The sequence below is a fragment of the Hippocampus bargibanti genome, linkage group LG08 (assembly GCF_051943395.1).
Source record: "Hippocampus bargibanti isolate YZ-2025 linkage group LG08, ASM5194339v1, whole genome shotgun sequence".
Classification (NCBI taxonomy): domain Eukaryota; kingdom Metazoa; phylum Chordata; class Actinopteri; order Syngnathiformes; family Syngnathidae; genus Hippocampus; species Hippocampus bargibanti.
In genome coordinates this window covers 4,362,218-4,382,871 of record NC_142741.1, presented here as the reverse complement: position 1 = coordinate 4,382,871, position 20,654 = coordinate 4,362,218, and the positions used below count along the sequence as shown (strand labels likewise).

The 20,654-nt window shown below is 47.3% G+C and overlaps 1 protein-coding gene across 20 annotated transcripts in view; it reads right to left on the bottom strand.

Moving 5' to 3' along the window:
- Positions 1 to 20,654, bottom strand: part of ttn.2 (titin, tandem duplicate 2) — a 228,432-nt gene that overhangs the window by 137,087 nt on the left and 70,691 nt on the right. For 9 of the 20 annotated variants that reach the window (XM_089002824.1, XM_089002838.1, XM_089002836.1 and 6 more), the window contains 27 exons: positions 20,001 to 20,279; positions 18,961 to 19,248; positions 17,474 to 17,764; positions 15,541 to 15,831; positions 15,040 to 15,327; positions 13,940 to 14,044; positions 13,440 to 13,725; positions 12,654 to 12,837; positions 12,499 to 12,582; positions 12,078 to 12,345; positions 11,477 to 11,740; positions 10,722 to 10,931; positions 10,555 to 10,632; positions 10,429 to 10,455; positions 9,479 to 9,535; positions 7,949 to 7,993; positions 7,161 to 7,223; positions 7,020 to 7,088; positions 6,880 to 6,939; positions 6,768 to 6,815; positions 4,443 to 6,650; positions 3,940 to 4,338; positions 3,732 to 3,824; positions 3,082 to 3,183; positions 1,592 to 1,654; positions 709 to 1,440; positions 514 to 567 (listed from right to left, as the gene is read on the bottom strand). In XM_089002824.1, the coding sequence (XP_088858950.1) occupies positions 514 to 567; positions 709 to 1,440; positions 1,592 to 1,654; positions 3,082 to 3,183; positions 3,732 to 3,824; positions 3,940 to 4,338; positions 4,443 to 6,650; positions 6,768 to 6,815; positions 6,880 to 6,939; positions 7,020 to 7,088; positions 7,161 to 7,223; positions 7,949 to 7,993; positions 9,479 to 9,535; positions 10,429 to 10,455; positions 10,555 to 10,632; positions 10,722 to 10,931; positions 11,477 to 11,740; positions 12,078 to 12,345; positions 12,499 to 12,582; positions 12,654 to 12,837; positions 13,440 to 13,725; positions 13,940 to 14,044; positions 15,040 to 15,327; positions 15,541 to 15,831; positions 17,474 to 17,764; positions 18,961 to 19,248; positions 20,001 to 20,279 (6,936 nt within the window). The remainder of the gene's footprint in view (positions 1 to 513; positions 568 to 708; positions 1,441 to 1,591; positions 1,655 to 3,081; positions 3,184 to 3,731; positions 3,825 to 3,939; positions 4,339 to 4,442; positions 6,651 to 6,767; positions 6,816 to 6,879; positions 6,940 to 7,019; positions 7,089 to 7,160; positions 7,224 to 7,948; positions 7,994 to 9,478; positions 9,536 to 10,428; positions 10,456 to 10,554; positions 10,633 to 10,721; positions 10,932 to 11,476; positions 11,741 to 12,077; positions 12,346 to 12,498; positions 12,583 to 12,653; positions 12,838 to 13,439; positions 13,726 to 13,939; positions 14,045 to 15,039; positions 15,328 to 15,540; positions 15,832 to 17,473; positions 17,765 to 18,960; positions 19,249 to 20,000; positions 20,280 to 20,654) is intronic. The other 11 variants (XM_089002832.1, XM_089002833.1, XM_089002834.1 and 8 more) reach the window with 7 other exon arrangements.

The following is a 20,654-nucleotide window of genomic DNA, read 5'->3' as shown; positions in this document are numbered from 1 at the left end:
AATCGTCGATTGTCAATTTCACCTTGTGCTCAGACAGCAGATGCTTAGTTGCCAACTGCCTCATGGGTGACGTGGTTGTTTCAATTAGGGATTTGTCTCTTCTGATGATATCCACCTCACTGGTTGCCTGGGAGGTTGTCAGAGGAATTTGGACTCCCGAACCCTGTCTGAATTCTGAACTTTCTTGAAGGCCCAGGCTCTTTGAACCGTCAGTAACAGATATCCAGACCGTGGGTTTTGAGATTTCATCCGCATCTTTGCTCTTTTCCTGGTCTTCCCCCTGCCGGCTCTCCGAGGCTTCCTCAGAAAGGAAGCTGCTCCTCAGTGGCTCCCTTTGCTTTCCTTCCCCAGACGCTTAAAGGGGAAGGAAAGACAGATATTGCGGGGAGAGTGAAACAAAAGCACCATGATGCGGTGCCAAGAGATTAGGACCAGACAACATAGACATTTTTAGAGTACATGAAAGACAAACGGAAATTGGTAAGTCTGAAGGAAAACAGGCTGTTGTGATACCTCTCTCAACTTCCTTCTCCAGTGTCTCCACAACGGCTGGAAACTTGTCAGCTTCTTTAAAAAAAGAGGTTAAACGCAAGATGTTAACATTCAGACGAAAAACAACAAAACTAAGTAAAACCCCCAAAAAAGAAAAGGAAGACAAAAGAACAAGAGAATTGCAGATGTGGATGAAGGTAATGCCGCAGGGTGTACCTTGGTCAGCAACTTTGTCTTCCTTCTCTTTGCTTTTTCTCAATGTTCTGGTCTGAAGACATGAGTCCTTCTTTGGAGTTTTGTCCTTAGGAGAAGTTTGCTTGGACAGACGCTTTGGCACCGAGATCGGTGCTTCCGTTTTCACTTTTTCCTGAATTAATGGAGTAGTCTCTTGTGTTTTCTCAGCTACCTGCTGACTCACAGCTACCAATTCTTTATCTTTTGCTACAACATTGTCTGGTTCTCCCACCTGGCCTTCTGGACCGGGGCTCTCTTTGTCTGCTGCAGAAGATGCAGTGATATCAAAACGTTCTCGGTGGGATGCCCCAACTTCTTCCTGTTTGACCAGTGAGGTTTTGACGCGACCCTCTTTGTTTTCTTTCTGGATTTTCGCCTTGCTTTCTTTCCTGACTGCCACCACCTGTTCCTCATCTTTGTTTTCTGCCCTCTCTTCTTTGGAAGTTTTCTGATCATTCTTAAACTCTTCTTTCTGGGTAATAACAGCCATCTCCTTCCTGCTAGCATTAGATATATCTACAGGAGGTTTGGACTTTTTGGTGTGAATCTGAATGAATGAAACCTTCGCATGTTCCGCCGGGCACAAAGCCTTCTCATATGAAACCTGGGCTCTCTCTTCTCGCTCGGCCTCATGAGACCAAGCTTTGTCTGTGAAAGACTCCGTCTCCGTAACGTGATGCACTTCCTGACGCTGCTTAAGCTTGGCTGGCTTCGCTGAGGCACCAAGAGTGGGCGTCATAGGGTGACGCCAGGAAGTGACGTAAAAAAAAACAAAGACAATCAAGTGTGAGATAACAGACAGGGCGGTGTGGGGGGTGGGTGTTAGGTGTTTGTAGAGGTTCTGAAGTTATCCCTCTGCGAATACCTTTTTCTGAAGGAGGTACTTTGATTTCTGGTTCACCCTCCGAAGGTTGCAGAGTTTCCAAACCTTCACGTTTGTCATCCAAGGTGTATGCAAAGGGGAAACAAATATTTTGGAAAAAAGAGGAGAGAGTCATTTCGATAAACGAGGGAGGACAAATGAGAGGTGAGTCTGCAAGATTTCTCCTGCTGCTTGGAGAGGCTAAAGCGCAAGATTTTCTACCAGAGAGCAGCTTTTCAAATGGTGCACGCATTATGATGAAGAAAGAAGAAAGCAAAACAATAGAGGAAGAACAAATACAAGATGAAGGAGCTGAGTAAGAAAATATTTTTTTGTCCCTGCGGCAGTAACTTCTACTACCACTGTTTGGACACAGGCAACCCCAGAGAAGAATTCATCACATGGCTTCTCTGGAACTGCTGCATCTTTACATGCCTTCTGGGGACCCAGAAGAGGCTTTTCTACAAGTGCTCTGTCCTCCCCTTTAAATAAGTTTGCCGGTGTCCTTTTCAACCAAGACCTCTTCAGACTCTTTCTGAGGTGGTAGGACTTTCTCTGCCACCTGAAGCAGCTCCTCTGACTCCCCTGGAAGTTTTTCATCGGGAAGATTATCTGCTACTATATGATATTTACCAGGAAGCCCCTTTGGTACTTTATGAGTCTTATGAGGAAGTTTCCATGGCACTTTGTCAAGTGTCCCTGGTACTTTCTGGGTCTTAGTAGTAAGTGTCTCTGATAGTTTATTGTGTTTAACTGGTACTTTCTGGGGGTTTCTTGGAAATTTATCAGGAGGTTTCTTGGAAATGTTCTCAATTATCACTTCATCAAGGTTATCATGAAGCTTCTGGGTCTGTTTTCTTCTGGTAGTCCACCAGTGATGCCACTTTTTCTGGTACATTCTCCCATTTATCAGATTTATGGTTAAGCTTCTCTGGTACTTCATCAGGTGTAACACAATGTAGCCCTCACACTCTATATGGAGGACCTTTATTCTTCACTGGCATCTCATCAGGCTTCTCTGCCACTTTTTCCGGTACTGGATAAGCTTTATAATGAAGATGTTTTGATTCTCTCTCTGGTACTTTATCATGAAAACCAGGAAAGTTTCCTTGTACCTTGTGAGGTTTTTCATGAAACTTCTCCGGTAGCTGACCAAGCTTACCAGGAAGCATCTATACCGTTTTCTGATAGTTGCTCAGGTTTATCTTGGGGTTTCCTGGTCTTTTCTTCCAGGTTGTATCCTGGATTGAGTTGGCTGTGCGACATGACAAAATGATGAAGCTTCTGCAGAGGTTGTTTAGGAGACAGGCTGGAGTACAAGAGCAGCGTCCCAAGCTTCAACAAGTTTGAAACAATGATATATATCTCACATAAAGAGAAGACCAATGTGCGAGCGGTTGAGGAACAACTAAAACGGAAGCCATTTAGCACAGGCGGTCTGGGTTACCGGGGCCCCAGACAGGAGACCGGTGTAAGTACAAACATCCAAGTACCTTTTTGTGGCTCTGCCGGCTCTTCTTTGGGAGAAACCGGAACAAGTTCAGCTTTCTTTGCTGGTTTTGGTTCATCTGCTATCTTCTCTGCCACAACAGGAACTTGGAAGGATAACAAAGCAATTAGCATTACAAAATAAGTAGAAGCACCTGTGTGAAGAACCAAGGAACCCCATGTGAGAACCACATGTGAGGACATTGTTTTAAGCACATTCCAAGAGCTCCATGTGAACAAGAGGCACAAGGAAAGTGCTCAATGTAATGAAGTACATCCATGCGAAACTAAACCATGACTGATGGAATATCAACGGAGAGCCACAAGTGACAAACAGCAAGAAGAACAAAACATGGTTTCAAAACAAACTTGATATATCACAGATGAAGATGTACGCCTGACAGGCCACCCTTGATATCCACAAACAAACATGAAGAACCAATCATTAAAAAAACTAAGATCCACACGTGAACCACCACACATTGAAAACCACAATACGAACCACACAAGCAGGACTGACAAATGACATATTGATCATCACACGACAAGAACCGATTGCGAAGAACAATACATGATAAAGCAAATGACGGGATGAAGCACACATGACGTGAAGAAGAGTAGAAGATTGCCATCTTGGTTGTTGAGCTTCAGGTACCTTTAGTGACCACTGGTTTCTTCTGTCGTGTTTCTTCATTGGGGGGCTTCTGCAATTTGTCAGCAGCCTTCTTCTTCAGTGGTGTCTTTGGCACTTCAGGACAAGATCTCGGTCAATCAGTAAACTAAATTCATGGAAGAATGACGACCAGCTTCCCACTTTGAGATTTAAGAAGTTGAGCAAAAGCCCGTGGCTGAAAGATGCCTACCTGTTTTGGGAGGTTCCTTTGGTTCTTTGATCTGTGGTTGTTCTACTTTGGGCAGCTTGGGCTCTACTTCAGTCTTTTTCACATCAGGTGCCAGTTTGGGGGGTTTGGCTCTCTTCACTGGCTCCTGTTTGGGAGGTTCTGGTATGTCCACAAGCACTGGTTTGGACACCTCCAGAGGCTCTAGTTTGTGTGGTTTGGCAGCCTCCTCAAGCTTCAGTTTGGAAGCTTTAATTTCCATCACAGGCTCCGGAGTGAGGGGTTTGGGCTCCACCACACGCCCCGATTTTAGTGGTTGACGTACCGCCACAGGTTCTGGCTGGTCTACTGTCACTGGCTCTGCTTTTGGTACTTCAGGTTTAGACTTTACCTTTACAGGTTCTGGTTTTGGCTCCTCTAAGACTTAAATCGACATGTTTGATACTCAAAGACGGGCTTTTGCTCAAAGAAATTCACACACACAAAAAGACATACACCAAGAACACAAAGAAGAAGGCAGAAAGTACCTTTAGGCGGCAGTGGGGGTTCTGGTTCAAACTTTGACTTGACTGTGGGATCTGGCTCAGGCTTTCCGAAGGGTTTGACTTTAGGTTCTTCCACCACCTTGACTTTTGGCTCAGGCTCAAGCTCCTGCTTTGGCTCCACTGCCAGTTTCACTTTGCCAGGGGCCACCATAGACTTTGCCAGGGGCTTGACTTTAGGTTCTGGCTCGGGCTTCGCCACCAGCTGGACTTTTGCCTCAGGTTCAAGCTCCTGCTTTGGCTTCACCGCTGGCTTGACTTTGGCCTTTAGCTCGGGCTCAGTTTCAGTCACTGGCATGGACTCTGCCAGGGGCTTGACTTTAGGTTCTAGCTCGGGCTTTGCCACCAGCTTGACCTTTGGCTCAGGTTCAAGCTCCTGCTTTGGCTTCAACGCTGGCTTGATTTTAGGCTCTGGCTCGGGCTCTGCCGCGGGCTTGTCTTCAGGCTCTGGCTCGAGTTTGGACTTTGCCAGCGGCTTGAGTTTGGGCTTCGCCAGCGGTTTGAGTTTGGGCTCTGGTTCGAGCTCTGGTTTGGGCTTTGCCAGCAGCTTGACTTTGGGCTCTGGCTCGGGCTCTGGTTTGGGCTTTGTCAGTGGCTTGACTTTGGGCTCTGGCTCAGGCTCCGGTTGCGGCTTTTCCAGTTGCTTGACTTTAGGCTCTGGCTCAGCTTCTGGTTTGGACTTTTCCAATGGCTTGACTTTAGGCTCTGGCTCAAATTCCGGTTTGGGCTTTTCCAGTGGCTTGACTTTGGGCTGGGGCTGTGGCACGGCCTGTGGCTCGGGCTCCGGCTTCGCCACAAGCTTGACTTTTTGCTCCGTTTTAGGCATTGCTAGTTGCTGGAGTTTGGGTTCTGGCTCGGGCTCCGGTTTGGGCTCCACCACCTGCTTGACTTTCATCTTTCGCTCTGGCTCTGGTTTGGGCTCTGGTCTGAGCTCTTCCACAGGCTTGACAGTGGACTGTCGCTCTGGCTGCAGTTTCAGCTCTGGCACGGGCTTGACTTTGGGCTCCGGCTTTGGCTCCGGTTTGCGTTCTGCCACTGGCTTGATTTTGGGCTCCGGCTCTGGCTTCAGTTCAGGCTCCGTCACTGGCTTGACTTTGGGTTTCGGCTCAAGCTCTGGTTCAGGCTCCTCCACTGGCTTGACTTTGGGCTTTGGCTCTGGCTCTGGTTTGGGCTCCGCCACCGGCTTGACTTTGGGTTTTGGCTCAGGCTCTGGTTTGGGCTCCTCCACTGGCTTGGCTTTGGGCTTTGGCTCTGGCTCTGTTTTGGGCTCCGCCACCGGCTTGACTTCGGGCTTTGGCTTGGACTCCGGTATGGGCTCTGCCACTTGCTTGAATTTGGGCTTTGGCATGGGCTCCGGTTTGGGCTCCTCCACAGGCTTGACTTTGGGCTTTGGCTCAAGCTCCAGTTTGGGCTGCTCCACTGTCTTAACTCTGGCCTCTGGCTCGAGCTCCGGTTTGGGCTCCGTCACTGGCTTGACTTTGGGCTCTGGCTCCGCCACCGGCTTGACTTTGGACTCTGGCTCAGGCTCTGGTTTGGGCTTCGCCATGGGCTTGACTTTGGACTTTGGCTCGAGCTCCGGTTTGGGCTCCGCTACTGGCATGACTTTGGGCTCTGGCTCTCGTTTGGACTCTGCCACCGGCTTGACTTTGGGCTCTGGTTTGGGTTCCGGTTTGGGCTTTGCCACCAGCTTGACCTTGGACTCTGGCTCAGGCTCTGGTTTGGGCTCCTCCACTAGCTTGAGTTTGGGCTTTGGCTCGAGCTTCGGTTTGGGCTCTGCCAACGGCTTGACTTTGGGCTTTGGCTCAGGCTCTTGTTTGGGCTCCACCACCGGCTTGACTTTGGGCTCTGGCTCAGGCTCTGGTTTGGGCTCTGCCAAAGGCTTGACTTTGGGCTCTGGTATGAGCTCCGGTTTGGGCTTAGCCACCGGTTTGACCTCGGGCTCTGGCTCAGGTTGCGGTTTTTGCTTCGCCACCAGTTTGACTTTGGGCTCTGGCTTAGACTTTGGTTTGGGCTTTTCGACAAGCTCTGCTTTAACTTCTGGCTCAGGCTCAGGTGCTACAACTGGCTTGACAATGGGCTCTGGCTCAAGCTTTGCTGCTGGTTTGACTTTGAGCTCCGGCTCGGGCTTTACCACTGTCTTGACTTCAGGTGGTAGCTTCTTAGGTTCTGCCAGTACAGGGGACTTGGGCTTGTCTTGGGGGTAGGCAAGACACAAATTAGGGCAAAAGGGCTCAGAGAGATGTTAGTGACAAACAGACAGGACAAACATGAACAAGAGGTGAGAGGCTACAGGAAAGGAGTCAAAAGTACCTCTCTTTGGCTCCTGCGATGGCGGCGGCTGTGCAACTTCTTCTGGTTCTTAGGAGACATTCAAGCACATAAACGACTGACCAGAAAATGGTCGTTAAAGAAAACAAACTACCTTTGACCGGGCTGGTGACTTTCTTCTTCTCCGTTCGAACATCCTCTGTCACTTTGGTCACTGTGACAAGAACAACTTTGTCAGGGATATAGTAGCTTAACTGGGTCAATGCTCGGTGAGTCACAGTGTGGGGCGCTCACCTTGCGGGGGGGCTGTTTGTTCCTGCTCTGCTGATGGCTCATCTTTTGGCTCCTCCTGGGCTTTGGACACTTGGATAGGAAAAACTAATCAGGTTAGCCAGAATACACCAAAGAAGTGGAAGTTCTTTGAAGTCTTGGTACCTCTGGAAAGCATTTCCTCTCTCACTTCCACTTCCCGGCTTTCCAGTCTCTCCTGGACGGTTACTGCCGGAGACAAGTATTTTTTCGCAATCAATTTTATTTTGAAATTCAGCTGTTGTATATCACAGGAACCTCCAAGGGCCAATAGGCAAGAGAGGGACAGAAGGACTTCCTTGGAACAGAGGGACAGAAGGACCCTGTGCACCCGGCCCACCACCTCAGGCAGTTGCTACCTGGACCAAGTCCAGCAGACATTTAAACAGCTTCTTAATTCGCCATTAACTCTCTAAACAGTAACCCAAATAGAAGTGTATAGTGCCTCAATTTTTCTTATGATAATAATAATAATAATAATAATAATAACCATCTGGCCAGCCGGCTTGCTATACACTATCTATTAACTAGCCGGCTAGCTTTCTATTTATTTGAGTAGCTAATAGATAGCTAATAGATAGCCATCTAGCTAGGCAGCTAGCGAATAGATAGCTAGCTAGATAGCTGCAGTTGTTACCTTTTATTTGATTATTTTGTGTGGATTTTTACTTACAGGTAAAAATGACCCACAACATGATCAAGGTCAGCTATCAATAATAGATAGCTAATTGCTAGCCAGATAGCTAAAAGCTATCAGGCTAGATAGCTGCAGATGTCACCTATTATTATGATGATGATACTAGTGCAGCGTGTTCTACCGGAGACAAATTCCTTGTGTGTTCTACATGGCAATAAAGATGTTTCTGACTCTGATGATGCAGAATGTGAACAGGAATGACAATGAGTGTGGATACCTTGTGTCTCAATTTCTTCCTCATAATGATAAAGCTCAGCAGATTCTTGGGGGAAAAAACAGAGAAAAGGAATTGTCATCTCTGTTGAATCACAAACCGTGTGTGTCACTTTAATGTTGAGGAAACAGCAGCAGCAGCAGTTTGACATGTAGTGCGGTGACGTGAGGCCAAACACATTCTTGACACTGAAGAAGGCAAGATTTCATTTCATGCCCCGTTTTGGCCTTGACAAATACCGTATTTATTTGAGTATCTTCTTCTTCTTTTCATTTTGGCTTTTCCCTTCAGGGGTCGCCACAGCGAATCGGTGTACATCTAACCCGGTTTTGTGCATCCTCTTCTCTCACATCACCTACCTTCATGTCCACTTAAACCTCATAAACGTCCTCTTAGGTCTTCGTTTAGGTCTTCTGCCTAGCAGTTCAAGGCTCAGGATCCTTCTACCGATAGAGTCACCCTCTCTCTTCTGGACAAGTCCAAACCATCTCAGTCTGACTTTGTCTCCAAAGCCTCTAATATGAGTTGTCCCTCGAATGTCCTCTTTGACAACATCCATAATCCTCCACTTAGGTCTTCCTCTCTGTCTCCTGTCTGGCAGTTCAAGGCTCAGCATCCTTCTTCTGATAGAGTCTCTCTCTCTCTCTCTCCTCTGGACATGTCCAAACAATCTCAGTGTCACTTTCTCTCCAAAGCCTCTATCTATGTTGTCCATCGAATGTCCTCTTTGACAACATCCATAAACCTCCTCTTTGGTCTTCCTCTCGGTCTCCTGCCTAGCAGGTCAAGGCTCAGCATCCTTCTTCTGATAGAGTCACTCTCTCTCTCCTCAGGACATGTCCAAACCATCTCAGTCTGACTTTCTCTCCAAAGCCAGTAATATGAGTTGTCCCTCTAATGTGCTCTTTGATAACATCCATAAATCTCTTCTTAGGTCTTCCTTTTGGTCTCCTGCCTGGCAGTTGAAGGCTCAGCATCCTTCTGCCGATATAGTCACTCCCTCTCCTCTGGACATCTCAGTCTGACTTTCTCTCCAGCGCCCCTTGTATGAGTTGTCCCTCTAATGTACTCATTCCTGATCCTATCCAACCTGGCCACTCCCAAAGAAAACCTCAACATCTTCAGCTCTGCTACCTCCAGTTCTGCTTCCTGTCTTTTCTTCAGTTGGACTGTCTCCAGTCCAAACATCATGGCTGGTCTCACCACAGTTTTACAGACCTTTCCTTTCATTCTAGCTGAAACCCTTCAATCACAGATCACACTTAACATTTTTCTCCAGGCTTTCCAGCCTGCCTCGACATGCTGCTTCACCTCTTTTCCACACTCTCCATTGCTCTGGACAGTTAATCCAAAGTACTTAAAATCCTTCTTTATCTCTTCTCCCTGTAGCGTTCTCCTCAAATAAATACGGTAATTGTTGGCTGAATACCTTTGTTCAAAATGGGCACAAAAAAGGAGCAGAAACATTTTGTTGATTCACAAAGCATGCAGACGAAAGAATGAGACCAGCCAATTGGGGTTGAGCGGTCTTACCTTGAACGTCCAACGACGAAGGCGCTTCGGGCCTTTCCACAGGAACGTCTTGCACATCTACACAACAATTGAGTTAGTTTATTATTATCCATCTAATCGAGAATAGACAGAATAGAAGTGTCAACACAAATCCCACAATGGAAGCACAGAGAAACCTGGGGTCAATCTGAGGTGAACAGACACAGCCTGTTAACCTGTCATCTTCATGTAGGAGATCTGGCCTTGGGCGGCATTTAGGACTTGGGAAACTCCTTCACGGGACATAATTTAGTACTTGGTCAATTCCTTCACAGGACATAATTTAGTACTTGGTCAACTCCTTCACATCGAGAGGTCATTAGCCAGGTTACAAATCTATTGGTTCAGAAAATGACAACGAATTAAAATGTCTATGTTCTGTTGTTTATAGTTGTTGGTGCTCGGGATGTCCAGGGGCGTGGTATTCAAATCAAGAAGACTATGTTTTATTAATGTATTACTTTCATGCCTGCCGGTAGTAAAAGACAATCGTCCTATGTTCCAGCCTTTGTTCACAGTGTCCGACCGAATATCTTTGACACCATCCAACCCTGTGTTCACAACAATCTTTGGTCTATTTCAAAGCGCTTTCCTCGCTCGTCTCATCATGCGGTCAGAACACAAGCCAATTGTTCATGTCAATTTGCAAATGTTCACATTGTGGGACGATTAAAGGCTTTCTGGTTCTGATTCTGGTGTGTAAATTCCTTCATTCAGTCATAGGATAAATGAATCAAGTCACGAACCGTGACTCAAAGCTCGTGGATGCCTCCTAAAGCAATAATCCAAGTTGGAGGAGTCAACCGCTAACCGTCTTGGCCGCAAACGCAGCTTGCATGAGTTTAAGATGTGAGTCATGCGGTCGAGTCCTTTGCGCAACTGAAAGATGGCCAAAGGCCAGGATTTTGGGCTCAAGAGAAGGAAGTACTTACCAAAGGGAACCATGGCTAATTGGATCTCTGTGTGAACAAGAATAAGAAGCAGATGAAGAAGAAAGGGGTGTCAAAAACAAAAAGAGTGTCAATCTGATGGTGGTCAAAGGTAGTGGCATGAGGTACCTTTGCCAGACAAATAGAGCTCAGCGCTGCTCTTTGCTTCGCCTCTGGGTTCCAACCTCACAATCACGGAGTACACGCCTATGTGAGAGAAGTCACTGGTTGCCGGTTTTGAAAAACAGTCCAATGTGGCAGGATTGTGGGACCTGGACCAGGGCGCTACTACGCACCTTCATCCTCCACGCTCACGTTTTGGATGACCATGAAATGTCTTCGGCCTTCGCTGCGGAAGTTGTACTTGGGGCTTTCCCTCAGCTCCCAGGTGTCCTTGTACCAGGACACCACCGCGTTGTCGAAAGACACCTCGCACTCGAAGGTAGCCGCCTGACGCTCGTTCACCTCCACGTTATGGATGCGCTTGGTGAAATGAATTTGCTCGGCTACAACAGACAAAGACGGGCCGCAGAGAAGTGAGAGAGTGGTGCGAGTGGCACTATGGTTTTTGACGACATCTGCATAGTGTATCAGTGAGAGAGGCTGGGAAGACCATAACGTTAGAAGGGATCTTGTTAGCCTGACAGAGAGATGGACTGCAAGAAGTGCGACAAACGAGGTGATGAGATGATGGATAAAATGTTGGGAGATTTGAGGGTGGTGGGTAGACAAAGGACACAGCAGCAATGCTAGGGTTGGGAGGAACCCGCCTTTGGGTGGCGGTCTAGTGAGAGGTGAGAAGGGAAAGACCGTTGCGGAGGTTGGACTGATGCATTCCAAGCAAAGCACACAACAGCCACACTGGAGTTAGTAGAGACCCATCCCAGGGCGGTTGTTCAAGAAGGAGCACAATCACGGGATGAACAAGAGAACAATGAGTACAAATTGCAATTAGTCATGGAGACATGATGATGATGATGATGATGATGATGATGATGATGATGTTGTCAGAAGAGATTAATCAAGGATGTTTTTTTAACTAGGTACCAACCTTCCACCCAGAGGTCCGCAGAGGACTGCAGGTGCAGGTACCTGCAGGTGTAGCGCCCCTGGTCTTCGGGCTTCAAGTCCTTGATATGAAGCTTCTGAAGCTTGTGTTTGACCTCAGTCTTGAACCTGTCTCGCTTGGTGTCTAACTGCTGTCCATTCTTAAACCACTGCGCCTTTGCATTTGGGATGGACAACTGACAAGACAAAGTACATGACTGGCCTTCCTTACCCGACGTGTCCTGAAGGTGCGTCTCCACCACGGCCTCTGGAAGAATCAACAACGAGGAGGCTTGGGTCAGTCCTATGGACTATGGCAATAAACCCTGGCCTATGGACTGTTCAATAGCACCTATGGACTTGTTCTGTTAAGTTTGATCTGTTGACGATGCACTATGGCTTTTGATAAACGGCCTTTGGATTCTTGAATATGGACCGTGGCCTAGGCACTACTGACTGCGGTCTGTGCATTATGGAATATAAACTGTTGGCTAGGGACTTTGGACAGTGGACTGCATACTATGAGAAGTGGCCTACTGACTATGGACGACAAGCTGTTGACAGGACTGATCAACTGTAATCATTGACTGTTTTGCAGAACTCACCAGTAACGATGAGCTTGGCACTGGAGATGTGAGGTCCACACACCACCCGGTAATTGCCCTGGTCCGCGACTTGGCAATCCTTAACTTTCAGCAGATGGCGCTCTCCACTCATACTGATGTGGTACTTGGGGCTGGTCTCCAATTTCTGTGTGCCCTTATACCAGGACAGCATGATTTCGGGGTAGTTGATCTTGACATCGCATTCAAACAGAGCCTCCTCGTCAACTAGGACGGACTGGTCGCAGATATCCTTCACCACAGTGACGGGCTTGAGGACAGACAAGAGAACACTAGATACAGATTAATGTGCAAAAAATAAAACTGCTCGTCAAGATGGGGAAGTAGCTTCTTGAATGAAGTCCGTGATTGTGTCAACAGGTCTTCCAAGGCACGTTATGTATGAAAGAAGACGTGCACCGACCTCTGTCCGCTCCATCCTCTTCTGCAGGTCGGCCACCAGTCTGGCCATGTCCTCGTCCGCCTCTCTGGGTGCACGTTCCACTTCCTGTCAAGCAAAAGGCGCTTAGGCAAAGTCCCGGTCACCAACGGTGGCAGGCAGCAGGCGCTGTGTCTCACTTGTCTTCCAGTTTCCTCGGCCTTCTCCTGCTTGAGCTGCTCAATGGCCTGGAGAAGACCCCGATAGTCGGTAATGCCGTACATGCGGGCATACTTCTCGTACTCTTTGGGGTCCACGTTTCTCAGCAGCTCTATAATGTCAATATCCTGCTCCTCCTCTGGGCTCTTCTGCTTGGAAGGGGTCCTAATGAGACACAAAACATTCAGCCTTGGGCGGAATTTAGAACTTGGGAAACTCCTTCACAGGACATAACTTAGGACTTGGGAAACAGCTTCACAGGACATAATTTAGTACTTGGTCAACTCCTTCACAAGACATAATTTAGTACTTGGTCAACTCCTTCATAGGACATAATTTAGTACTTGGTCAACTCCTTCACAGGACATAATTTAGTACTTGGTCAACTCCTTCAGAGGACACAATTTAGTACTTGGTCAACTCCGTCACAGGACATAATTTAGTACTTGGTCAACTCCTTCACAGGACCTAATTTAGTACTTGTTCAACTCCTTCACGGGATATAATTCCGTACTTGGTCAACTCCTTCACAGGACATAATTTAGTACTTAGTCAAGGCCTTCACAGGACATAATTTAGTACTTGGTCAACTCCTTCAGAGGACATAATTTAGTACTTGGTCAACTCCTTCACATGACATAATTTAGTACTTGGTCAACTCCTTCACAGGACATAAGTTAGGACTTGGGAAACTCCTTCACAGCATTGCTGTTGTTATTCTCAAAGGGAGAAGGGAGGAGGGGGGAACTGTAAGCGCTCCGACTGACTTCTTGAGCTTGGCTCTCAGGTCTCCTTCGAGCTGTGCAGCCGCCTTTTTCTCATCGACGTGGAGGTCTGCGGCGCACTCGATTTCGCCGTACGTGTTGGAAGCCACGCAGCGGTACTGGCCGGAGTCCGACTTGGTCACCTCGCGGATCTCCAGTTTGGACTCGCGGGCCGTCTGCTCGATGGAGACGCGCCCTCCCTGGGTCAACTGCCTCCACTTGCCCTTCATCCACTTGACGTTGGGGATGGGCTCGCCGCCCACCTTGGCGATAAAGGTAGCGGTGCCCTCTGCAGGGAGACCGTAGGGCTTCATGATTAGTTCCAGGCCATTGTGTCCACTTGGACCGCGCAGACTGATTCTAACTTTTTAATTGTACACGCATCAGGAGAAAGTCTCCCGACGATACTTGTGTTTGGTTAAGATTTTAGCCTTTAGCCCCGACCTGTTGCAGTCAAGACACGCAGTTTTGTTTTGTTTTTGTGACGGAGGACGGTGTCTCACTCTCAGTGATGTGCAGGCCGTTGGGCTCCTGGATGAAGAAAAGCTGGTCCAGCTTCTTGGTGGGAGACGCGTCAGCAGCCGCATCTGTGATCACGGCTTCTTTTTCTTGAATGACAAAAACAACCAACGTCTGTATAAGCTGTCAGTGGTACAGGAGTAGTCCATCGATGAAAATGTTTCTTCAGCCGTCACCTGTACTTCTTTGAAGGGGTCGGACGTTTCGCTTCTCATCCAAGAGGCTTCATCAGCGAACTCAAATTTGATGGTAGTTTTGGCCCTATATACTGTATTTATCCATACTGTGCAGAGGTGGCAGTGCCAGACTCTTCTATGATAGCTCTCTATTCCCTGAGGCGAGACTGATTACTTCTATTGTCCTGACTGATTATGGGGTCTACGACTGGCCTGAAGCCCCATTTGCCCTGGTATCACCTCATCAGCATAACTAAGCCTATGTTGCCTAAGAAGTCTGTTGTAAGAACGATCCAAATTAAACCTCACCTCACCATGGCGATTTAGTGAAGGGTCTTTCTGTTTTATGAAAATAGCTTCTTTTACTCCCCTTTCAAAATTTGTTTCGCGAAGATTTTAGCCTCGTTGCTAGCTTTTAGGTGCATATGTACTGCAGATTGAGGCCCGCTAGTATTATCCCTGCAATGTTGATAAAGTCTTTTTTAGTCAGGACAATAGAAGTAATCAGTGTAGCCGAAGGGTATAGTCCTCTGCTCCCCTGAACCTTAGTACAGTGACCAATCAGAGCAGAGGTCTGGCACCGCCATCTCTGCACTGGAGGGATATATATATATATATATATATATAGGGCCAAAAGTACCAGCAAATTTTTGTTCGCTGACAGAGCCTCATGGATGACAAGCGAAATGTCCACCTTCAAAGAAGTACAAATGACGGCTGAAGAAACATTTTCATCGAAAAAACAAGTAACCACACAAACGATGAAACCAGGGAAGACCGACCAGCATCTGTTCGCTACCCCTAACCCGCTTGTCAAAAGCGGATCACAATTTTCGCCCAAGTGCGCTCGGTTTCTGATCGCAAAAATGAAATCCGGACAATCCGCAAAAGCGTGCAGCTCCGTTTACCCTTGACAGTGACTTTGGCGCGGCACAGTTCACTTCCGGCGTCGTTGCTGGCCTTGCAGATGTAGTCGCCAGCGTCGTGACGGGTCGCCGCCACGATCTCCAGGCAAGCCGTCCCGTCTGAGAAGGTGACGGCGGAAGTAGCGGACGGCGTCAGCTCTTTTCTGTCTTTCATCCACTGGATGCGGAGAGGCGGCGAGCCGCGGACGTGGCAGCGCAGGCTCAGAGACTCGCCCTCGGTCACGGACATGGACTTCAGGGGTACATCAAATATCGGGGCGGACTTTGCCTCTGCGGGGATGGCCAATAATAATAATAATAATAATAATAATACATTTCATTTGTAAGCGCCTTTCAAAACTCTCAAGGTCACTTTACAGTCACAGGATCAGTTTTTCTGTGGGTGAGCAGCGGCAGCCACACGCGCCAGCGTTCACTCAACCCGGAAGTGAGCATGACATTGCAGGCGACACGTCTTCCATTTTGTGGCGAGGGTGAACTGACCAGAGATTTTGAGGCTGACGTCGCACTCCGCCTGTCCTGCGTCATTGGTCGCTCGACAGCTGTAGCGTCCACTGTGCTCGCGCTGGCTGTTCTTGATGCAAAGCACCGCCACGTTGCTCTTAAAACTCAGGTCGTAATCGTCCGAAGCCGAGATGTCGGCGCCGTCTTTTAGCCACAGGATGGACACGGGCTGAGACCCGGACACCCGGGCCTCCATTTTGACCAAGCGGCCCTCAGTGTCCTCCATTTCCTCAGATGGTTTCTTGGTGAATATCGGGGGGTTCTTACGCTCTACAAACACCAGAAAAGGACCATGAGTCATACAGACCTTGGTGAGGAGTGGGATCAGAAGGATGAGGGTACAAAGACTGGGAGGGGATGCAGAGTTCAAGGAGGTCAGACACAAAGACCAGGGGGACCAGGATATACAGATTACCGCCGGACATAATGATCTCATTACGGGTCATGGCAGGACAAAAAGACAAAGGATGGGGGGGGGGGGGCAAAGATTACAGTGATACCTTGGCTTACGAACTTAATTGGTTCCCAGAAAGTGTGTGTAAGGCGAAAAGTGTGTATTCCAAACATTCATTTACCATAGGAAACCATTAAAATGAAAATAATCCGTTCCCAGCTCCCCATGAAACATCATTTTCAACTAAATACGCCTTAAAATTACACAAAATATACATTATTTTTTCATATAATAAATGTGCTATTGTATTGTAATTAAAGAAATAAACCGTACTAGATAATAAATAATTTTTATTGACCTTTGTGGTGGTTGTTGATGGCTTGATGGAATGGAGCATTAGCATCAGCATTAAACACTTGATGAGGAACGTAGCCGTCTTCTTCCACCATCTTGAGGAATGATTCCTTGTAAGCTTTGGAAGTTTTATCATCAGAACTGGCTGCCTCACCATGACGAATGACACTATGAATCCCTGTACGACGCTTAAAGTTCTCGAACCATCCGCGGCTAGCCTTGAAATCATCAATGGATTACACACTTCCAGGTTGCCTCTTGACAATATCCGAGTGAAGTAGCTGTGCTTTCGCTGTGATAATTTTACCTAGTTCCTCATCAATTGTGTTCTGTTTAGATGGGTTGGTAGCTTTTTGCATCGAGTGTCTCAAGGAGCTCTGGGTTATACATCTGGGAAGTTGTGATATTGCAACAGCAACAGATGCAGGCAGACACATTAGGAACGTCATTAATCGCTGGTTCCCTTGATTGTCTTTTAATAATAATAATCATACATTTAATTCACAAGGGCCTAATTGATGGGATATTTTAACCTTTCAGTCTACACTCTGACTTTGAACTATCAATAAAGTTGAAACGAGTCCAAATTTCACGGTGTTTTCTATCCATTTTCTCACCTTAATTTTTTTTTCACTTTTGTTTTTTTTTTGTTTCAAGCTCTGTCGTCCGCCTTTCCTGTGTCGTGTGCTCACAGCGTGCTCACAGCGTGCAATAGCACGCTGTGAGCACTCCAACCCCTTCCCCGCTAACTGTGGGTGTATGCTGCTGGGTGTGTCCCCTCCCTCCTCTTCCACGGATCTTGACCAATCACGTGCGGCTTTAGCCGAAGACTGGGGACGGGGAATAGAGGAAAACAGTAGGCTGCCATTTTCAGCTCCTATTTAGGTGCACCAAGAACCGTCTCTTTCGTGAAGGACACATCACTGATTGTCGTGCTCCGTGTTTCCCAAAAACTAGTTCGTATGCCAAGATTATATTCTCGCGAATTTAACGTTCGTAAAGCGAAAAGTTCGTTAGCTAAAGCGTTCGTAAGATGAGGTATCACTGTACCCAAAAGATAGAATCCAAAAAAACAATGGAACAGAACAGAAGGACTGAGAGAAGGTGGTTGGGATACAAAAACCAGGTAAACAGGACACAAAGACCAATATTTTGGAGCAAAACCTTTGACTGTGACATCACAGGAGCAGGAGTCCTTCCCGACGTCGTTGGTGGCATGGCAGGAGTATCTTCCCGTGTCGCCTTTGTCGGCCTTGACGATGCTGAGCTGGGCGCTGTTGTCCTCCGTGCGGATCCTGTAATTCCCGCCGCTGCGGATGTCCTTGTGGTCCTTGGACCAGGTCACCTTCATGGGGGTGGAGCCGGTCAAGTGACACTCCAGCTCCAAGCTTTCGCCCACAGTCACCGCCTTCGTCGGCAGCAACTTCCTGTCAAAGACTGGCGGGTAGCGCGGTTCTGTGAAGAAGGCAGAATGGGGTTCGGAATCGGTACTAGTGATAGGAATTACGGCTCTTTTCAGAGAGTCGGTTCTTTTGGCTGGGCTCACTAAAAAGATCCGGCTCTTAGGGCTCCTCTGTTTTTTTTGTTGCTTAAATTAATTAACTACCAAAAATCATGTAAAATTATGTGAAAAACGAATTACTCATGTAAAAAAATACACAATATCAAATATTTGTATTTATATGGCTTGATTTCTATGTGCACAGAGAGCATCTACTAACTTTCAATTTCCCCGTGGTTACTCTGGTGTGATGATCAGCTGCCACTAATTAGCTTTTCATATTATTAATGCTATAATACAAACGAGTAAAAAATATAATAATTGAATAATAATAACAGCATAATGTGATAACATTTGTCCAACTGTCTACCCTAAGCCCCCCCCCTCGCTTCTCCTCACTGCTGTGTGTGTCTGTAATTCTCCCCTCCCTCCTCTACCACGGATATCGACCATTCACGTGCGGCTTTAACCGAAGACTATGGGGTGGGGAGTAGAGGGAAAAAAAGTCGGCTCCCATTTCCAGCTCCCTGTTAGTTCTTTGTTCACTTCAGAGAAGGGGCTCTAAGAACCAGCTCGTTCGCGAACGACACATCACTAATCTATTAGCTATCTATTCGCTAGCTGTTAGCTATCTATTCGCTAGGTATTAGCTATCTATTCACCAGCTTTTACCTATCTATTCGCTAGCTATTAGCTATCTATTTGCTAGCTAGCTTGCTATATATTCGCTAGCTATTAGCTATTTATTCGCTAGGTATTAGCTATGTATTCACTAGCTATTAGCTATGTATTCGCCAACTATTAGCTATCTATTCACCAGGGATTAGCAATCTATTCGCCAGGTATTAGCTATCTATTCGCTAGGTATTAGCTATCTATTCGCTAGGTATTAGCTATCTATTCACAAGTTATTGTTTTTTTTTTACTTTCTGACATCCGGGTTGAGTGAACGCTAGCGCGTGTGGCTGCCACTGATCACCCGCAGAAAAAAATATCCTGTGACTGTAAAGTGTCCTTGAGAGTTTTGAAAGGCACATATAAATGAAATGTATTATTATTATTATTATTATTATTATTATTATTATTATTATTAATATAATTGCTACGCTGTTTCTTTTCCCGTTTCTTTCATTTCTAACTTGGCACCGACCTTGCAAGGTTAGCTTAGCCCTGCATGACGCAGAGCCAACAATGTTCGTGGCCATGCAGGCGTATTCCCCGCTGTGCCTCATCTCGCTGCGGTTTATGGTCAGCGTGGCCGTGTTGTCTTGGTAGAGCAGTAAAAATTCATCTCCGTCCCGCACGGGCTCGCCGTCCTTCAGCCAGGAAACCTCCAGAGGGGAGGAGCCAGCCACGCGGCACTCAAAACGGGCCATGGAGCCCAACGTCTGCTGGAGGCTCACAATCTTTTTCGGGAAGCTCGGTGGGGTCTTGGCCTCTGAGGAAGGGAAACATTGATAAAGGGAAAATTTGAGTTATTCCTGGTTGAACGGGGTCACCGTTGATGGCTACCTAGCTAGCTATCTAATAGTAATCTACTAGGTAGCTAGCTAACTTGATCTATTTGAGTTATTTGCAGATGAACGGGGTCACAGTTGCTGGCTACCTAGCTAGCTATCTATTTGCTATCTATTAGCTGTCTAACTAGCTAGCAGGCTGTCTATTAGTCATTAATTAGCTAGCTGGCTAACTTGATATATTTGAGTTATTCCCGGTTGAACGGCGTCCCCGTTGCTGGTTACCTAGCTATCTATCTATTTGCTATCTATTTGCTATTTATTAGCTGTCTAACTAGCTAGCTATCTAGATATCTATTAGTCATCTATTAGCTAGTTAGCTAACTTGATCTATTTGAGTTATTCCCGGTTGAGTGAACGCTGGCGCGTGTGGCTGCCGCTGCTCACCCACAGAAAAACTGATCATGAGACTGTAAAGTAACCTTGAGAGTTTTGAAAGGCTCTTAGAAATGAAATGTATTATTATTATTATTATTATTATATAATTATAAATCCAAGGATAGTAAGCTCAATCGTGCCCTTTGGTCACGACAGTAAGCCACGATTCAGAAGCTTTCGTGTGGTCCTTGCGCAACTTTTGGTGCGTCAACTCCCTCTCGTAGAAGAGTGAAAAACGGACAAAATAACAACGCCAACTTGTGCATCACTTGGCGCAGTCGGCGGCGTCACCGACCTTGCACGCTGAGGCGACACGTGGAGGCGTCCGTTCCGATCTTGTTCTCGGCCTTGCACGTGTACTCGCCCATGTCGGCCATGGTGGCCTTGCTGAGTTTGAGGCAGGCCACGCCTTTGTTGTACTCCAGCCTACAGGTGGCGCTGGAGCGCACTTTGCCATCACCCTTGAACCAGGACACTTTGACCTCGGGAGTGCCCGACACGTGACACTTGAGACAGACCGCGTCGCCGGACGTCACCTCCATGGGCTCCAGGGGTTCCAGGAAGTACGGCGGCTCTGTGAGAAGGAGACAAAGTCAAAATCCGTCTTTGAACCAGAGTTAAGAACTTTGATAAGAGGGTCATCTGAGGGTGGACATTATAGCTGAATGTGAATGTGGAGAAGATGAAGGAGGTTGTTGTGGACTTCAGGAGAGTGCACCCACAGCATGCTCCACGAACAATCGACGGTGCTGCAGTGGAGAGAGTGAGCAGCACCAAGTTCCTGGGAGCGCACATCTCCGAAGACCTGTCCTGGCCAAGAGATCCCATCAGCGCCTGTACTTCCTCCAGAAGAGCTGGAGGCCCGACCCCCATCACGACCTCCTTCTACCGCGGTACCATCGAGAGTATCCTGATCAGCTTTATCACCGCGTGGTACGGCGCCTGCACT